Here is an 18,134-nt window from a genome sequence, read left to right as displayed (position 1 = left end):
AGCGCCCAGAAGCTCAGTTGTTCATGCTTAGCCGTCCACCAACCCGAGACTCAGAGAAGACCAGTTCCTTCTAGACAGGCCTGGAGTGAAACAAACTAGGAAAAGGGATCTACGCACACTGCACTGCCCAGGAGTTTCTGTAAGTCAGTATCAACCATGGTGCCTGGCAAAGAATAACTAATTTATGAACAAACCAACCCAAAGCAAACCAATCTTAGGGAAAAACAGCACCCACTATAAGACAGAGGCATTCGTGAGCTACAGGGCAGGACCTGGTTCAGGGGTGACCAGAGAAAGAACTCCAGTCATCACAAACCCACCAGAAACTAATGGTCTGAAAACCCCTTCAAAAAACTGTCATTTCCGCTTTCATTCTTCTGGGTTGGTACCAAGCCAGCTTTCACAATGCCATTTAAATTCTTTTGAAGGCTCACTCTTAGCTTGTAGTCCACATTTTCCAGCAAATTGCTGGAAAATATTAGAAAACCATTTAGTGAAAAGATTGGATGCTTTGTCCTACTCAGAGGAAAAGCGCTTCATGGTGAAATGTCTGAATACACGAGAAGGAAGAGGAAAGGCAGCACCCCTAAAAGACTGCCATACAGGCAGGCACTTACTTTCCCTTTAAGCAGTTCCCTCGACTATTGAAAAGCTTCAGTAAAAGGTTTTTCCTCATAATGAATGAAATCTGCTTTCCAGTATGATTCTTGGGTCAAAGGTCAGCCCTTTGGAAAAACTCAAAGTCTATTTCTTCTTCCAACTACTGGAAAACTGCCTCTCTGTCAGGCCTGCCATGCCCAGAATTCTCTTCACAAACAAGAATCCCTCCCGATGATCCTACACCAGAGCCCTCACTGCCCTGTCACCCAACTCCCCACTCTCCAAATAAACATTCCCACTACTCCACGTGTGATCTAAATAAGAGAGCACGCAAGAAAAGATAAGTCCCTTCAATTAATGGGAACATATTTCTGAACCAAAAATCAGGGCATAAGGTTCAGTAAGAGTAAGAACTAAAGTAAACAGAATAGAACATTCGAAATCAAGATTATTCCAGGGCCCAGAGTCCACTACAGCTCTCCTCTAACAGCTCCTCACGATGCCAACAGCTACTTCCACAGCCCTGTCCCACGCACATGAAGTGTGTGGCCACCGAAAATTCTACTTGTTTTCCTTTCTCTTGATTCAGTTATATTTGTGACCCCGTACTGCCTAGAGATATAAATGAGTTACTACATAGATACGTATCACACATGCATGCCTATCGAAACAAACTATCCAATTTTCTTCCTATGCTGTGGGGTTTGTTGGCATTCCCTCCTCCCCTACAGAATCGTGTTCCTACAGGTGAGTGCCAGCGGCCTTCCCAGGTGTCCAGCCTTGATGGTGGTGGTAACCAGTTCCAGATTATTTCATGGCCTTAGGATATTAGAGGGTAACCTCTAATTCCGTACATTTATTTAACATGAAAAAAAATTAGAAAGCCAATTTTCCTTTTAAAGCTACCCACCTACCCTGACTGACATCAGACACTTGGCAGGCAAAATTAAATTATTGAGTGGAATTCTAACTATACTAAAAGGTTTGAGAACTTAAGTATTGAGTACATAAAGTGATTAAAAACTCATCTAATAAAAGATATTATTAAGACATCTACCAAATATTCTTTAAAATAGTTGTTACTGTTAATATTAAATTATTAATTATTGCCATTATTAATTACAAAATTGTTGACGAACCTAAGGACCTTTCATCTGAGAGCAAATTACGTTGTACACTAATTCCCTCTGAGAAGCCAGGCAGTGTCTGGATTGAACTCCATGTTTCCAAAAACTAGAGGAAAAGATTGGCTGAGCTATTTTTTCTTCACTTAGATTACATGATAGGAACAAGATTTGAATTAAAGATTATTTCGAGGACCCTCGGGTGTTTAGAAAGGCTTCTAACATAGTGACAATTAACAAACAAATTACCAATCAATCTCTTTTTACAGCAAAGTTTCCAAAGGACCTAAAAAAAAAAAAAAACAGTACTGACAGCCTACTTTATTTTTTTCCGAGTTATAAAACTCCATTTCTTTACAAATATTCTCATTTTTGAAACTCTTCAGAGAATTAAGAACCGACATTCCCTGCTTAGCTTTACTGTAGCATCTCTATCACTGAAAAGCAGTCCCCTGGCTATTAAAACACATTCAATCCAAATGCTGGAACCCTTGAAAAGGAGGGAGGAAAGGAACCTAGGGGAACCTGATGGTTCCATTCAGCACTGAAAGGGCATTTCCCCCAAACTCGAGTTCATGATTCTAAAAATACCTTTAGGAAATCCATGACTGCCACCCCCCAACACCCCAAGGGACACACACTTACTTTCCTGTTCATGTGTGAGGACGGCCTTCCAAAACCAGATGGTAATGGTGAACCCTAACTACCCTTTAAATTAGAATTACCCCCCTCAAGAGTCATCACACTGCGACTCTATTATCAATCAGACGCTTCATATCACGTCCTCAGAAAACTGAACTTCTGTCCCCAAACTGCTCACACCCTCCTTGTGCATCACTCATCCCAGCTGAGCACGGAATACAAAGGCTTAACACATAATAGATTCATTATTGTTTATTCAGTTCAACTAAATAAAGTTACTCATTAGTCCTTAGAGGCTATTTTATCTTTTTTACTGTGGTAAAATAGACATAAAACTTACCATTTTGGTCATTTTTAACTATACCATTTGGTGGCATTAAATATATTCCCATTGCAGTGCAACCATCACCACCATCTACCTCCAGAACTTTTTCATCTTTCCAATCTGAAACTCTGTCCCCATTAAAAACTAAGCCCCCATTCTCCTTCCCTCCACCCCAGCGCCTGGCAACCACGATTCTATGTCTCTATGAATGATTCCTCACATAAGTGTAATCATACACTATTTGTCCTTTTGTGACTAGAACATTTCACTTAGCATGTTTTCAAGGTTTGTCCAATGTGTAGCCTGTGTCAGAATTTTGTTCCTTTTCAAGGCTGAATAATATTCCATTGTGCGTATAGAGCACATTTTGTTTATTCATCCAGTGATGGACACTTGGGTTGTTTCCAGCTTTTTGGCATTTGTGAATAATGCTGTTATGAACACGAGTGTACAAATATCTCCTTGAGATCCTGCTTTCAATTCTTTTGGGTATATACCCATAAGTGGACTTGCTGGATCATATGGTAATTCTGTTTACTTTTCAATCCTTAGAAGTTTTGACAAATCATTGGTAGTAAAAGAGTTTGGAACTACAGGATGCATTTTTCACTACCTGTTTGTCCCTCCCTACTAGAGCAAAACAAAAAGGTTGCAAAAGGTTGGGTCTGGCCCACAACACGACAACAAAATGCAAGCCTCTGTAGACAGTCCAAGTGGTTCATGAGAGAAATGCTCATGAATTATGTAAACATTTGACATAAAAATTAAATAAACAAAGAACATCCATCACCCAGCTCACTAAATTCAGCAAATGTAAGCACACACAGCCAATGAGGTTGCAACCAAAAGTGGGCATTGTGGAAACTCACAAGCCCAATATCTGTGGTTCTCATTTCTCACGATGGGCCTTTAAAAATTACTTCATGTCATCCAAGAATGGCTAGTGTTAATAATACATAGCAATAACTACCATTTGTAAAACATCAGCGTACAGTTTTACAAAGTGCTCTGCACATGTATTATCATCAGCAGATCTTCTTCAATCTGCAACTCCTCCGTACTGCCCAGAAAAAGGGGTTTCTCAAATGACGAAACGAAAACCCCGCTGCACCTATCTGTGCAGGCAGGTGAGGGTACTGGACACCGGCTCTCAAGGAGTCAATTACTTCCCTCTCCGCTTTAACCTCCCTCCCTCAGGGGAGAAAAGGGTGGGAGCAGTGACTGCTCCGTGGAGTTACTTTACAAGTCACTGAGAGATTAAACAAAAACATTTATTTTTCTATTAAATGTGAAGGATCTCTCAATCTCTACAGGATCCTGTGCACTAAAGCAACTTACAGAGTAGGGACTCAAGTAAAATTTCCATCGAGGGAAGTGGTCAAATAGCTGAGGTCAAAACCTCCAGACTTCAATTGTGGCCAAGTGCTTTTATTTCCCTTGTAATTTTCTTTAAGAATAAATGTTAAACCGAAAACATACCCCCTTTTGGAGGCGATCCTGGCAGTTGAACTGAGTGGGAAGAAAAAGCACCCTGTACTCCCCAAATCAGCAGCCACTCAAACTATGCGCCATTGTTTGGAGGAGTCACATGATAGCCCAGCCTGGCCATAACATGTCAGCCATCACCTGAAACTTGGTTACTTCCAACCCATTAAGGAAACAATTACTAGTGTGCATTAACCCTTCCCGCTCACACGTGTAATCGGCGGCCAGCCCTGCAGCCCCATTAACAGGCTTCTCTCTCCTTCCTGTCCCCTCAGAAGAAACTGCACATGACATGGATGTGATTGGGACAAGGTGCCATTTAGTGAGGGGTGAGGGATGAGAAGGAAAATCACTGCTGTCCCTTCTGAGCAAAATCAACTCTACCTCTCCCAGCACTTGCTGCCTCATAGTTTAAATTAATTACAGCTGAAAATACAGGGTTGCCATCTGGTTTGAAAAAGCAAGGATAAGGGAATAAAATGAAAGGGTTTTTGGTACTAACCTCACTTTAATCATTGCCAAAGAGCATGAAGACAGCCCAGCGTCCTCCCACAAAAAAGCCTTGGGCCTCACAAACTTGGCAGGCAGTCCCAGGCACAAACGGGATAGGCAGAACGCCTGTCAGAATAAAAGTCCCCAGCCGAAAGGAGACTTGCAAGGTAAGGGGCCTGCCTGCCCCCAAGCCACAAGAAAAGTTTCCTTTGGGTCCTGGGATAGGTTAGCAACTCCTGGGAGGGTTTATTTACAGAGGGTGTCTTGCCAAAATGTTACATGCATCATTACAGTTCCATTTTGTGAGAAAATAGATCTGCTGTCAGAATTACAGTATGCGATTTCCTCTTTCTTTGTTTCTCCATCTTCCATAACATAAGGCTTTTATAAAACTCTAAAATAAGGCTAAACAAAACACAGAAGAGGAAGGCTGCTGGAGAAGGGAGCCAGCTCTGACACAACAATGCATGCAAGCCCACAGCACTCTTGCAGCTGACCCTTCGGAGAAGGAATGTCAAAAATCCCTGTTTTTTTCCCTCCGCTGCAGCCACAACTACGGTCTCACTTGTGTTTTGTAGGAAGCAACTTCCTCCTGCTTTCCTCCCACCAGCAGAATCCTGGATGAGAGGCTCTTTTCTCTTTGGACTCTTGGGCTGCAGAGAAACGCTGACTGCAGGCCTGGGGCAGGCCAAGTCACCAAAGGGATCCTTGGTTGGTCTTGACAGGCTGTAGGTGGGTGCAAAAAAAACGGCCACGTCTGCAGCTTTCTTCACCATACCCCAGTGTTAACTAGCCCTCAGAAGTGAAGCAGCAGTCCGATTTTCAGCCCACATTCAAGTTTTACCTGAGTTCTTTTCATCCTAGCAGAGTTTTGCAAACAAAACCGAGATGTAACTGAGTCCAGCTGCGTTCAGAACGTAATATCCACTGAGGCACAGCGGTGTTCACTGGAATCAACTCCAGTCAACCAGTTACAGTCTTTCTAAACCAGAGATTAGAGTTGTAACCAAGAAGATAAAAGCAGAGTACGAAGACAAGCATTTCTGTCCTGGGGAAAAACACATTTTCAACCCAAAAAATGATGCGAAAGTTGCCGTCCAAATCCTGCCCTGACGGAATGATTGTCTATGGCAACAGTGTCCATAACATTCAAAATCTCAGGAGTTTAACTTTCGAGTAAACGGTACATCTGTCAAACCACAGGAAACATCTGGTAAAATGGTTAAATAAAAACAATTTAAACTTTTGATTTCAGAGCTTGCTTATGGTACTCAACAAGGGACTATTAAAACAAATACGAAAAGCTTTCTGACCACTCAAGGTGCTCGGTGCTCAGTGAGATAGTGGGGGGTGGGTGGGGGTGAGGGAATGTCCCTGAGCTGGAAGGGGGAGAAAAAGCAGACAAGGCAGGAAACGGCCGCAATCCTATTTTGTCATGAAGATGGCAGTGCCCCTGTTCCTGACTGGGACGCCGACGGTGGCCAAAGCCTTCTGAGGGTGCGGGCAACTCCCTGCTCTGCCCACACATCATCCCATCTTGACCTTCCTCAGGTACAGCTAAGATCCTTTCCCTAACCAAGGCTGACTCCTTCACCTCCACGCCCCCAACACCACCAACAAAGTAGGCACTTGGGAAATATTGGATATAAGTAATATACCAGCAAATAAATTAGGAGACTGGGTATTTTCCTAACACATCTGCTGGAGGATCCTTAACATGAAGAGTTGTAACATATCAATAGAAAAAAGATGAATACAGTAATTTTTAAAAAAGACATAAACAGTCACAAACACAACAAAAAAAGAAATTCAAATGACCAATAAGCATGTGAAAAGATCGTTCACGGTCCCTACCAGCAGAAAGGAAAGGGGGGAAGGGGAGTGCAAGTCACTACATGGTGATTCCCCTATGAAACTTGCAAAAATTAAATACATGATGACAGTCACCTTTGTGATGATGTAGGATGAGACACACACATACAGTTGCTAGTAGGAAAGGAAATCAGCAGCGCTTCTAGATACACCAAGCCGGCAGACCTCAGTGAAGCAAACCTGGGTGCCCTCTAACCCAGAAATTCCACTTCTAGAAAAATGGGAAATATGAGATATGGACAGGATGGAAACACAGTGATAGTCCCGGAAGTTCTGCACGTGGCAGCGAAACACTGCCAACAGCCCCAATACTACCTGCATTTGTTAACAAGCGCTCTTGGTCACAAGCAACATAAAACAAGGCCAGCTAGCTGAAAAAGGAAGTGGGGGCTGACGGGAACAATACCTGCTCCATTTCTTGGAAATGAAGAGTTAAATGACCAATCCCTGAAAAGGGAAAAAAGGACGCAGCCCTGGGGGCCTCTGCCACAGGAGGCGGAAGGAGCTCTGTGCTCCTGTGAACCGCACCCCCGATTGCTGCTGCTCCAGTTCACCTGTCTTCTCCCAGCACTGGGGCAAGAGGCTGGGCTGGGGACACCACTGTCAACCACTATGCTACCCCTCAGGGACCATGAGAAACACTGTCCCTTTCTAGGTCCTGCATATAGAGGTGACCCTTGAATAACATAAGGGTTAGGGGTGCCGACCCACTCCCCCCACCCCCGCGCAGTAGAAAATCCATGTAAAACTTATGATGCCCCCAAAACTTAACTACTAATAGCCTACTACTAGCCTATTGTTGGCAGGAAGCCTTACCGATAACATACAGTCAATGAACACAGTTTGTATGTTATATGTATTATATATACTGCATTCTTACAATAAAGCTAGAGAAAAGCAAATGTTATTAAGAAAATCAAAAGGAAAAGAAAACACGCAGGTACCGTGTATGCATTTGTGACATACCTCACCTTTTCTCCATTTTTTCAGTATTTCTAGGCTACATGGTCCATCGGAGAGTTTTTTCAAATTGTGGCACATCTCCAAAAAATTTCCCAATATATTTATTGAAAAAAAAAAATCTGTGTGTAAGTGGACCCACGCAGTTCAAACCCGTGTTGTTTAAGGGTCAACTGTCCACCCGTCTCCAATCACAGCACCCTTAAAGAGCTACTAACATCAAGTCTTACAAATTCTGAGATTGTGTTTATGAGATATCACATGTGCTGCTGAAAATCAGAAGGACCCCCCCCCCCCAACACACACACAAATGCCACCAGTTTTCAGTCAAGAAACTTCACCCGAACTTCAGATGAATTATTCTAAACAACTGGGGCTCCTACAAGAATCCAATCTACTAGGGTTTGTATTGGATTTTGTAGGTTCACGGAGAAAAGGAACAGGGACTGCACCACTGTGCCATGACTAAGTGAAGGTACTGGATTTTCTTTTTTTTTAAGTAAAACTGTTGGAATTGTTGGCTAGAAATAGAAATGAGCCTTTGAGGTAGTAATACAAAATTACGAAATGGTAATTTATCTTAGAGCAGGCATAAAAATTTTAACTTGTTCCATGCAGCTCAGCCATCTTGCGTTCCCAATCCTTTCCCTCCTCTTTCAACACTTCTCTCTCCCTTTCCCTTGTCCCTTTTTCAGAATTCATACTTCCTACCACATAACCACCACACACATATCTGAATAGTTCATTTATTTATCATCATACACAACGTCATCCCTTCCAGGGTTGACAGACAATCTCCCCGCCACTGGCCCAGCTGGCGTTCCACAGGGAGACCTCACAAGGGCCTGCACTCCAGGTCAGCCCCTGTCGGGAGGCCCCCTTCCCTTTCCCACCAAAAACACCACTACCACCCACCCCCGCAAAGTGGGAATAACTATTCTAGGTTAAAGATCAATAAAAGACACTACAACCAAATGTAATGTGTGGTTCCTAACTGAATCCTGAATTGAAAAGAAAACATCTAGGAAGGGCATTATTGAATGTGAAAATAAATGTATGTTTATATGATGTATATATGATCATATCGTTGCCTACAACACACAAAAGAAAAGGCAAGTGAGGCAGAATATTAACAACTGGTGAATCTAGTGAACGATACATGGGTGCTCATTATACTAGTTGGTCAATGTTTCTGAACTTTTTACAAACTAAAAAGTTGGGAGGGAGAAAACGATGGAGGGTCAAATTTTCACCAAATTTGGATGGAATGTTTAGAACTATCTCACTTAACGGACAGGCAGTGTGGGATGTTGCAGCCCTTGAAGAGTCTTCTCAAAGAGCTGACACAGGGATGTCAGGATGCCATGCAGAGGAGCACGCCATACAGATTACGATGCCATGGGCAATGGAAACGTTGGTTTCAAATATTAGCCTCAAACTGAAAGTCACAAGGCAGGTTAGACAATCCTCCCTGAACTGTGAGAGTTCCTTCTTACTCTCTACGTAGCTCGCTGAAAGGCGAAGCAGACATTTAAATAAATCCGTGGGTAAGGAGTCTTTAGACAATCAGTGTCCGAGGAGGCCATCTAGTAAGAAACAATACTGGGAAAGGGCATTTAGGACAGATCACCCAAGTCCTGGAATTTTATCTTGTAGTCAAAAAGGACCCAGAGACACAGCCCAAAATACACTTGGCCATGTCTTCCAAACAGGCTATCAGGAAAGACCTGCTAATTGCGGAGCTTCATGACCGTCAGGCCCTTTCAACAGTGTCTCCATTTTCAAGACATATCCATGTCACACACACTTCTAGAGAACACTGGGTGTCTGTGTTTCAATCATTTAATACAACTTGCTCTAAAGCTGCAGCCTAACACAAAATGATGCAGTGTCATTACCAGAATACAGGGAAGTACGGCTATTAGCAATGCAAGCCCAACGTTACCACACACAAATAAAATAAACACAATACATCTATTAGAAAATAGTTGAAAAACACTTTGGCTTTGAGAACTTTTTAGGTGGATTTGAAAAACATCGGAAGTGGTAAACACGTGGGCAGAGAACTTGCATGCTTTTCTAGTATGAACAGATCTACTCTTTCGGTCGATTTCCACCCAGAAGGAATGTCTGGCCATCTCCGTGACCTGTGAGGTGAACACAACTAAATTGAATTTCTCACTTCCATAAACCTTACCTATGTTTACAATGGGAGCGGAGCAAGAAGCATAAGAAGAAATATAAACAGAGGAGAGGGAAAAAAATTTTCATTCATACAAAGAAACTCCAAAGGCTTATACTCAGAGTCAATACTGGGACAAAATTATTTGATCCAAAAAAGCATCATCAGTCGGGCTAGTGATTCAGAATGTAAACTGTGCACTTGAGCAGGTACCGGGAATTTGCACTTCTGTTTGCAGCGGGGGTGGGGGGGGTGGGGGGGTACTAGGGGTGGAGAAGGAAGGCAGTGGAGGTCCCGCTGGTAGGACTCTCTCTGTTCCAGCATGTTCCCTGAAGTAAACACCAAGGCTACAGGGGGAAAATCAGAGCATAAGAAGTGGTGCCACTCAGAGTTGATTACGTATTTGAAAGCAATTCTTATCATCTTTCCCAGTCAAAGGGAATAGTGTTTGTGCGACAGACACGAGTTAAGACTCAGCCCATGGCCTGGAGGGATTTGCAGTCTGGGGAGTGGGACAGACAGGTGGGCACATGATTACACCAAAGTATCATCATTTTATACAAAGAAGGGATCATCTTGAAGCAGAAGGACTCACCATTTGCCAAGAGGAGAGGCAAGGAGAGAGGACAAGCACAGGAGGGGACCCGCGGGCTCACATCAGCAAGGCAGGGCACCCGGGCAGAAGCTCCTGTAGACGGCCGTCTGTCCAGGGGTTCCTGGAGCTGACTGGGAGCCATGGAAGAATTCCAAGCAAAGAGTATAACTTCAGAAACCTTCTGGCACCAAAGTGCCAAGATCAGGAGGGCGCTGCTGTGGAAATGGAGGTCTAAGCCATAGCCTTGGCCAGTTCCTACGCGGCAAACACTTGCCAGACTGACTCCACAGCAGGTGGCAATGGATTTGATCTGGGAGACGAAATGGAAGAAGGGAAGAGTTGACTTCCAGGGCAAGCGATCGCTGTCCCCCATCATGGGGGACGGACTTGGGAAAGTGATGGCAGAAGAACAGCGCAATGAAAATCAGTTCCAGTGAAGCAGCACTGAACTTGAGGTGCACACAACACCTACAAGGTGGACAGCTCTGCGTGGGTGTGAAGGTTAGGTCTCAGCTAGACATCAAGATGTGGGGATCCTCCGAGCCAGGAGTTGGCATGTGACTTCACTAGTAGAGTGTGTACAGTGAGACGCACGGAGCTCTGAAGACTGGCAATGATGACGACTCTGAAAGATCCTACGTGGAATGGCCACAGCAAGAAAAGGGCCATGGAAACCAAGGGGAAAGAGACTTACGAGGAAGAGGAAGTCACATAAGCTAAGGAATTGCAGGTTGCCCCCTGATCTGTAGGTCACCGGTGAATGAGGGAGAGGACGTTCATTAAAATTGTTTGTAGGGATCACAGCACTGGACTGGAGAGTGGCTACGGAAGTGGAGATGACCGGCTCTCTGGAAACAGCTTGGAGGGAAGGAGAGAGGTAGGAATGGAAGACGGGGACACAAGGCCGAGAGAGGACAGGCTCTCCAGCTTCCTCAGTGTCTCTGGCCTCAGTGAAATTCCCTGAAAGCCCCAGGCACGAAAGATGGCACCCAGTAGTCCCAACTCAAGGAATTACACAAGCATTACAATAGTTAAGCTGGGCAGCACCAAGCTTTGGGAGTCTGAACATTTATAGTAGGATTTTGAAACCAAATAAAATGCTATTTTGCTAGGCAAGTATGCTCTGTGGAATATTTCTAATAGGGACAAAGGATTCCATGGCCAGTTACATTTGAGAAACCCTGGGTTAACCAGTGTTTCTGTACACTGGACTTCTCGAAGTCTGAACCGTGCTAACGAGCACGAGCACACCCAAAGACCAGGTTGGGGCCCTCCCAAATTCGGCCAGAGAGCACTCTTTTTCCTTCAAGGATCTCGAGGCAAGAATGTTCTAAGACAATCTATGGGCCGTGGTGCTTTGAATCCCCAAGACGTGTCGTGTAGCCAAGGAAATCACTGCTCAAGAGTTAGAAAACTCCATAACCATTTGATAGGTTCAAGGACAAAGCCAAATTTAGGGAAGCAATGAGCTTTCAGCTCTCGGACTTGCTTCTAAAGTGACCTGACATAGTAAGAGTGGGTTTGTTTCTTCCACGTGGCTTTGACCCAGTTTCTGGAGCTGGTTTCTATGTGGGTCCAATAGTTGTATTTCTTAGGTCTCTTCAAGGAAGGGAAGGCATGACATGAGATGATTTAGAGGAGAGTATGGTAACAAAATTTGTTTCCTTCTATTCTGCAGTACATTTCATTTCTGTCGGGGCTATGAAGGCTTGGATCCAGAATTCAGATCCCTTGTTTGGCAAGGTGTCAAGCTACTGCCAGACCCAGAACATTACTGCAACATTAAGTTCCCTAATTATGCTGTGGAGGCAATCTGTGAAGATACTTCAAAATGGGGAGAGAGAGAGAGAGAGAATGAATTAATGAACGAGTGTGCACGCCCAAAGATTTAGCAAGGAAGACAGAGACTAAGTACTGGCATTTATTAAATAAAAACAATACTAGACAGAACACAGGGCTTGTAAACTACCTCACTTTGTTCCAGCTGCATGCAGCACAGGCAAATGATCGATTTACAAGTGAGATCCGAGAGGAAAATAAAAGAGCCGCCAGCACTCGCACACAGGCACATTTCTCAGCGTTCCTCTTTCTGGTCCTCAGTCAAATCTACTAAAGTGACAGCACTCTACAGACGTTCAGAACAGACTGGCTTTGTATTGCAGGCCTGCGTGGTCATAAAGCCACATCACGGTTAATCCTCTAACTATGTATTAAAAATAGCTGCCATTTGTGTTCGCAGAGCAGAAGCTTCTTCAAGAAAACAGCACTCTAAAAAGAGCTGAACTGCTCTGAGAATCAGGGCGGGAGAGGGAAACAGCCAAATCCAGTGTTGTCAACTTTTGAACAAATGCTTTTGACTTAATCCATAAATCTAACACCACTCCTTTTTTCGATTTTAATGTGTCGTTTAAAAAAGCGACTTTACATGTGCTAATGAAAGCTCTCTGATATATCCCAAATGTTCTTTAATTCTTCTCTAAGGAAAAAGTCTCTTTTTTCAAGGTTCTTGTCCCACTTTTATGACCTTTGTGTTAGGGGTGAGCACCACTGAGGTGCCCCACGTACACAAGAAATAAAACGATGACAGTCCTTTTTGTTCGGCGTCGTTGACTCCTGGCACTCGTAGCATTTCTTCATTCTGTGATATTTGGCCAGAAAAATGCCAGTAGCAGGATGGTTATCTGCCTTTCCAGCTCTCAGCAAGGACTCTTAAGGCAGAAGTGGTGCCTGCTGGGAAAAGGCTGAGGTCAGCTCTCTAGAGCACAGCTCCCTGCTCCGATAAGGAGTTCTTTGTTTTCGGATGAACTGTGAAAATGAGAAAATGCCTCTAGCCTGACAAACAAGAAACCCACACAACACAGGTCAGGCCTGTGACCTTTATTTAAAGGTACCACACTTCATTAGCAAAACACTTGCATGTCACACACAGATGCGCCTTTAAGGTCACATGGGAGCGGCCATAAAAAACCAGCTTCATTTCCAGCTCCGCAAAGGCTGACCCACAGCTCCAGCGACAGCGTGAGGGGCAGAGTCAACCTCACATGAAACAGTTCTTAGATTACACCTCTCGGATGTGAAATATTTATTAAAGATCCACACTCCCTTCGAATGCATTTTTTTTTTTCAAATAAATATATATACTTGCTATACATTGGGGGGGATTTTTAAAAAATCCCTATTTAACAATATCTCAGTTTATGAGTTAGTCATTTAGGTTAACTAAAATTAAAGCTGTAAAATATCCTCTTCAATTCCCAGAACACTTGTGGGAGTCCTTATGAGACTGTGTGAAAGTACAAAAGAACAGAGAATTTCAGGGGTAAAACTTCCCAAGTTTCAGCGATGCCAGGAAGGATATGGGAGAAAAAGAGAGAAAAGGCACATCGTCCGAGGGATTCTAGTCCGAGAGTGCTTGATTTATGAAATGGGGGGACCAAAAAAAAGATGTGTGTTCATATACTTAAAGCAAATTTTCAGACACGCCAGTCTGAACCTCATAGACTAAGGTTACTGCTGGACTGTGCACGAACTTAAAATGGGGTCAGATATTTTCAACAAGAACTAGAACACTATAAAAAGCACTTTCCTGAGCCTAAAGGAAAGCCTTGTTTATTCTCGTCGGGTTCTCTCCTGTACAGAGACACCATTTCAAGCCTCTTCCGGGGAACTAAACAGCTCTTCCTCTCACGGTCTCTGAAAGGAACCATCACTGCACTGGCTTCCTAGTGCAGCAGCATTCTGAAGTACCGACGACCTCATCACCTTAAGCTGCCACGCCATCCTTGCCACTGCATGCTAAAACAGACAGTCTCCACCTCTCATCTCCAAAGCATCAGTGAACTAGGTACATTTTAAGAGTGCTTAAATAGACTGTCCAGAACTACAAGACGTTAAAGTCCTATATCAAACGATTCATAGCAGCTGCAGAAGTACACTATTGATATAAACGAAACATGGTTGCTCAGAGCGCTGGCTCTAGGAACAGTCTGGATTCCTGGCTCCATTATCTACTAGCTAGCTGTGTGACCTTGAACAAGTTCCAGAACCACACTGAGCCTCAGTTTTACCATCTGTAAAACAGGGATAACAACAGTATCCACGTATCACAGGGTTATGAGGATGCGATATGACCATGCCCATAAAGCAGTGCTTGGTACACAGACATCAAGGCTCAATAAACAGTCGCTGTTCTTAGTTAAGTCCTGACACAGTGGCTGTCATGATTCTCTGGATGCTGGGAATCCTGACCCATCGCCATTCTCAGCGATGCAAAGATTACCTGCTCTAAGGCTTATGTAGACATGAACATAACAGTAACATAAAGTTCAGTCTACAAAGACGTAATGTTTACCTTACAGAGCCCCCCCACCAGTGCCAGGAGGGTCAAGGCACTAAAATAACCCCAACTTTTCCATTTCCTCTGGGTCTAGTTTCAATTTAAAATGAGGGATTACTTCTTCCACTTTCATGGACTTTTATGTCCAAACCAAAGGTACTAAAGAGATACAAGAAACAGAGTCACCAAAGGGAGTGTGATACTATGCCAAGGGTTATGCAGGGATAGCACGAACTACACACTGCAGCACATCTGAGGTACCATTTATACAATCAACTCCACTGCAAAGAATAAAACGCAGAGGAAAACTCCCAAAGCCATTTTAGCCATAATCAATCCTTTTTCTTTTTTTACTGAGTTTCTATCATACGCCCAGCACTTGACTTCAAAGGCTCCCTCTATCCAATCTATTGTCAAGCTGAAAGAATCACTGGTTTTGAGTTTGTCTGTTTTCCCTCTTTTTTCACTCACCTTCATAGAGGAAAGAGTGAAGTGACTAGGGCCAAGGGGGGAAAAAAAGAATAAGAATAAAGGGTGTAGGGAAGAAGATAGCCAAGGAGAGAGAAGGAAGAAGCGAAAGTGGAGGAGCAAAGAAAACAGACGCTCCCGAGACTGGATAATACACTCAAGGATAACCCAGAAGTGGCTACACCAGACTTGAGCAAAAACTTCAAAGGCATGGCCACAGAAGCAAAGAAAACAACAGTGGACACATTTCACACCAGGACAGCATTTCAAAGGAGGACCACCAGCCGGAGGAGGCAACATGTTCCTTCCCTGGGCCCTTCCTCATTCAGCAGCTGGGTACAGCACCGGCTGGTGACCACGCTTTGCTCCCGGTGTGAGCGAATGGATTCTGCCCTGTTCTGAGGCCAGGGGCAACCACTCTGCAAACGGACACCCTCAGAAAGAGGATGCCTTCCCTCTGGACAGTGGGTGCAATTCAATTCAACACAGAAATTATTTGGCATCTGCCATGTGCGGGAACACCGCGTTGGTCAAGTGGCACCCTAAAGACATGATGTCCGTCTTTAAGTGCATGTAACCCCATCTCGGATAAGACAGAGCTATGGCATAATCAAACCATCATTGGTTTTGGTGCCAGGCAGCAGGGTTAATCCCAGTGCCACCACGTCAGACACATTTTCTTCTCAAAGCCTTCATTTCAATTTCTGTAAATAGAGCTTTTACACACACACACACACACACACCATCTTAAAGGGACACATTTATTGTGAGGGTTAAATGAGATAATATATTTAAAGTGTCCAGCATAGGGCCAGTATATAGTAAAAATTCAGTATTTGATCCCTTCCTCTTAGGTGACTGAGGGAAAAAGCTTCACTGCACCACTCGACTACAAACCTTTACGCACAAAGCTAAAAACTGCTTCGTTTCCGAAAGTCATCTTAGATCGCACGACTCTTTCAGACTAGGTTCTACCAGACAAGCAGCCTAGAGTAGTCTCAAAACCAATATGAATTTAGCATGCTGTTATACTACGCCAATCGTTAGTCTTCAAGAGTTTTTACACTGTTAGTACAGAAAACGCAAAACACTGCAAGCGCGCAAGGTTACCCGCTGCAGCACTCTCAATTAGAACCCTGGGCATCGCCTACATGTCCAAGCAAAGGGGATCCGCTGAATGAACTTGGGCACATCGCGCAGTGGAGTCCTACGCAGTGGTGAACAGGAGCAGGGACAGGCAGGAAAAGATTTCCACAATATACTGTTGAATGGAAACACCAGAGCGCCGATAAGTACATAAAGTATGCTACCGCGTGTGTCAGAGAGGAGGAGAAATGAGAAGCCATCCACGTCCACGCTTACTGTAACAAAAAGAACCACAGAAGGATAACTGCCCACAGGGGCAGGGAACAAAAGAAGCGAAAGACACAAGGAAGGGAATGCTTCTCTCCGCATACTTTTTAACATAGTTCTGACTTTTTCAGTTTTCTTGAGATCTAATAAATGTTACCTTATACGTTTAAGATGTACAGCATAATGACTTACACATACTGCGAAATGATTATAGTTTTGACTTTCAGAAGCCTGTTAATGTTTTACATATTCAAAAAATCAGCAAGGATGGGAAAAAAATCTACAGCTGAATGGAAACCAATGAATGAACCCATATATATGTGAATTAACACAACACCACTGAAAGGTGTGGAGGGGAAGAAGCAACTGCTGAAGTCAGCGCTTGGACTGTTATTCCCTCAGCATAGGGGGAAAAAGAACCACCGGCAAATCTTGAACTCTTCTTTAGTAGGTTTGTTTTTCGAAGTGCTATTTCCATAGCAATGCTGAAACTATTTTAGGTGACTGTAGGACTGAACAATATGTAAATGTGTTGATGCCGTTGGGAACCAATATGGGGGGGGGGGGGAGGAAGAGGAAGAACCCTGAAATCGGATTAGAATCCGAGTGTTAATAGGAACTCATCGTGTCCTCACTCTTTCCACTGGAAGGGTCTAGACACAGTGCTGTTCAATTGAACCCTCTGTGCTAGTAGAAACGTCCTATATGTGTGCTGTCCAACAGGGCAGCCACCACCCACGTGTGGCTAATGAGCCTGAAATGTGGCCAGTGCAACTGAAGAACTGAATTTGTAAACTTAGTTTTAAATGTAAATTGCCACCTGCAGCTAGTATCTACCATATGAGACAACCCAAACCTAGAGGAAGGACACCACCGCAACACACCTAGCTCGCAGATCTTGGCTTCCAAATACCACTCCCCCCTAAAGGGAACCAGGGTTCCCTGGAAATATGGCTGATTCCACGGCTGGGCAGGGAGGTTACAAGATGAGCATCTTGTGTGCCAGAAAATAAGCAAGTGCTCAAAGAAGAAAAAAAAAAGTGGAGGCATGGAACAAGGACACCAAGAGCCAGTTGAAGGGGCTTTTACTTGCCAAATCAGGGACAGCTACAGCTCACTGAATTAAACAGAAATCGACGAGTCATATGGACAATAGACCGACGGGGGGAGAGGGAGAGCTCTTCTTTACCAGATCAGACTTGAATACCAAGGTCACAGCACAAGTTACTTTCTTGACGTGTCCATGGGAGGAACCCCACTCTACCCTCCCTCACTTCATACTTTAATCCACTTTCTTTCTAAGTAGCAGATACAGTAATCTCAATTCCACATAAGTCATTCATGTTCTTAACACTTTCCTTACGAAACAAACAAAACCCCGAAAATATATTTCTCAGGGTCACCATTATCAACAAGAAAATTAAAGAGTTCAAATAACCCAGGTTTATAAAGGGCTGGAACAACAGCCTAGAAATTCTTCATTTCCAAGTTCTAGGAATTCAAAGGAAACCGCTCTTCTCTCTCTTCTTCCTCCCCAAATCAAATCAGATGCAATTTAGTCATACTCTCTGCAGCTTCCTGCTCTGGCTCAGAGCCACTCAATCTCCCCATCTCTACTGGAAAATATCTCAACGTGATGGTTATAATGAAATGCAGCCAGAGCACACATCTTTGAGACCCTCTTAGCTAGCTGTCAAAAC

At 43.8% G+C, this 18,134-nt stretch overlaps 1 protein-coding gene across 6 annotated transcripts in view; it reads right to left on the bottom strand.

Moving 5' to 3' along the window:
• VGLL4 (vestigial like family member 4) overlaps nucleotides 1–18,134 on the bottom strand; it is a 143,894-nt gene that overhangs the window by 19,166 nt on the left and 106,594 nt on the right. Inside the window, exon 1 of one of the 6 annotated variants that reach the window (XM_019732659.2) lies at nucleotides 4,679–4,746. The exons of the other annotated variants lie outside the window; for them this stretch is intronic. Coding sequence (XP_019588218.2) covers nucleotides 4,679–4,692 — 14 coding nt within the window. The 5' untranslated portion in view covers nucleotides 4,693–4,746. Of the gene's footprint in view, nucleotides 1–4,678; nucleotides 4,747–18,134 lie in introns of those variants that run through there. 6 annotated transcript variants of the gene reach the window in all.

Source organism: Rhinolophus sinicus, linkage group LG10 (assembly GCF_036562045.2).
Source record: "Rhinolophus sinicus isolate RSC01 linkage group LG10, ASM3656204v1, whole genome shotgun sequence".
In the NCBI taxonomy this organism is placed as follows: Eukaryota; Metazoa; Chordata; class Mammalia; order Chiroptera; family Rhinolophidae; genus Rhinolophus; species Rhinolophus sinicus.
This window is presented reverse-complemented; position numbering and strand designations above follow the sequence as displayed.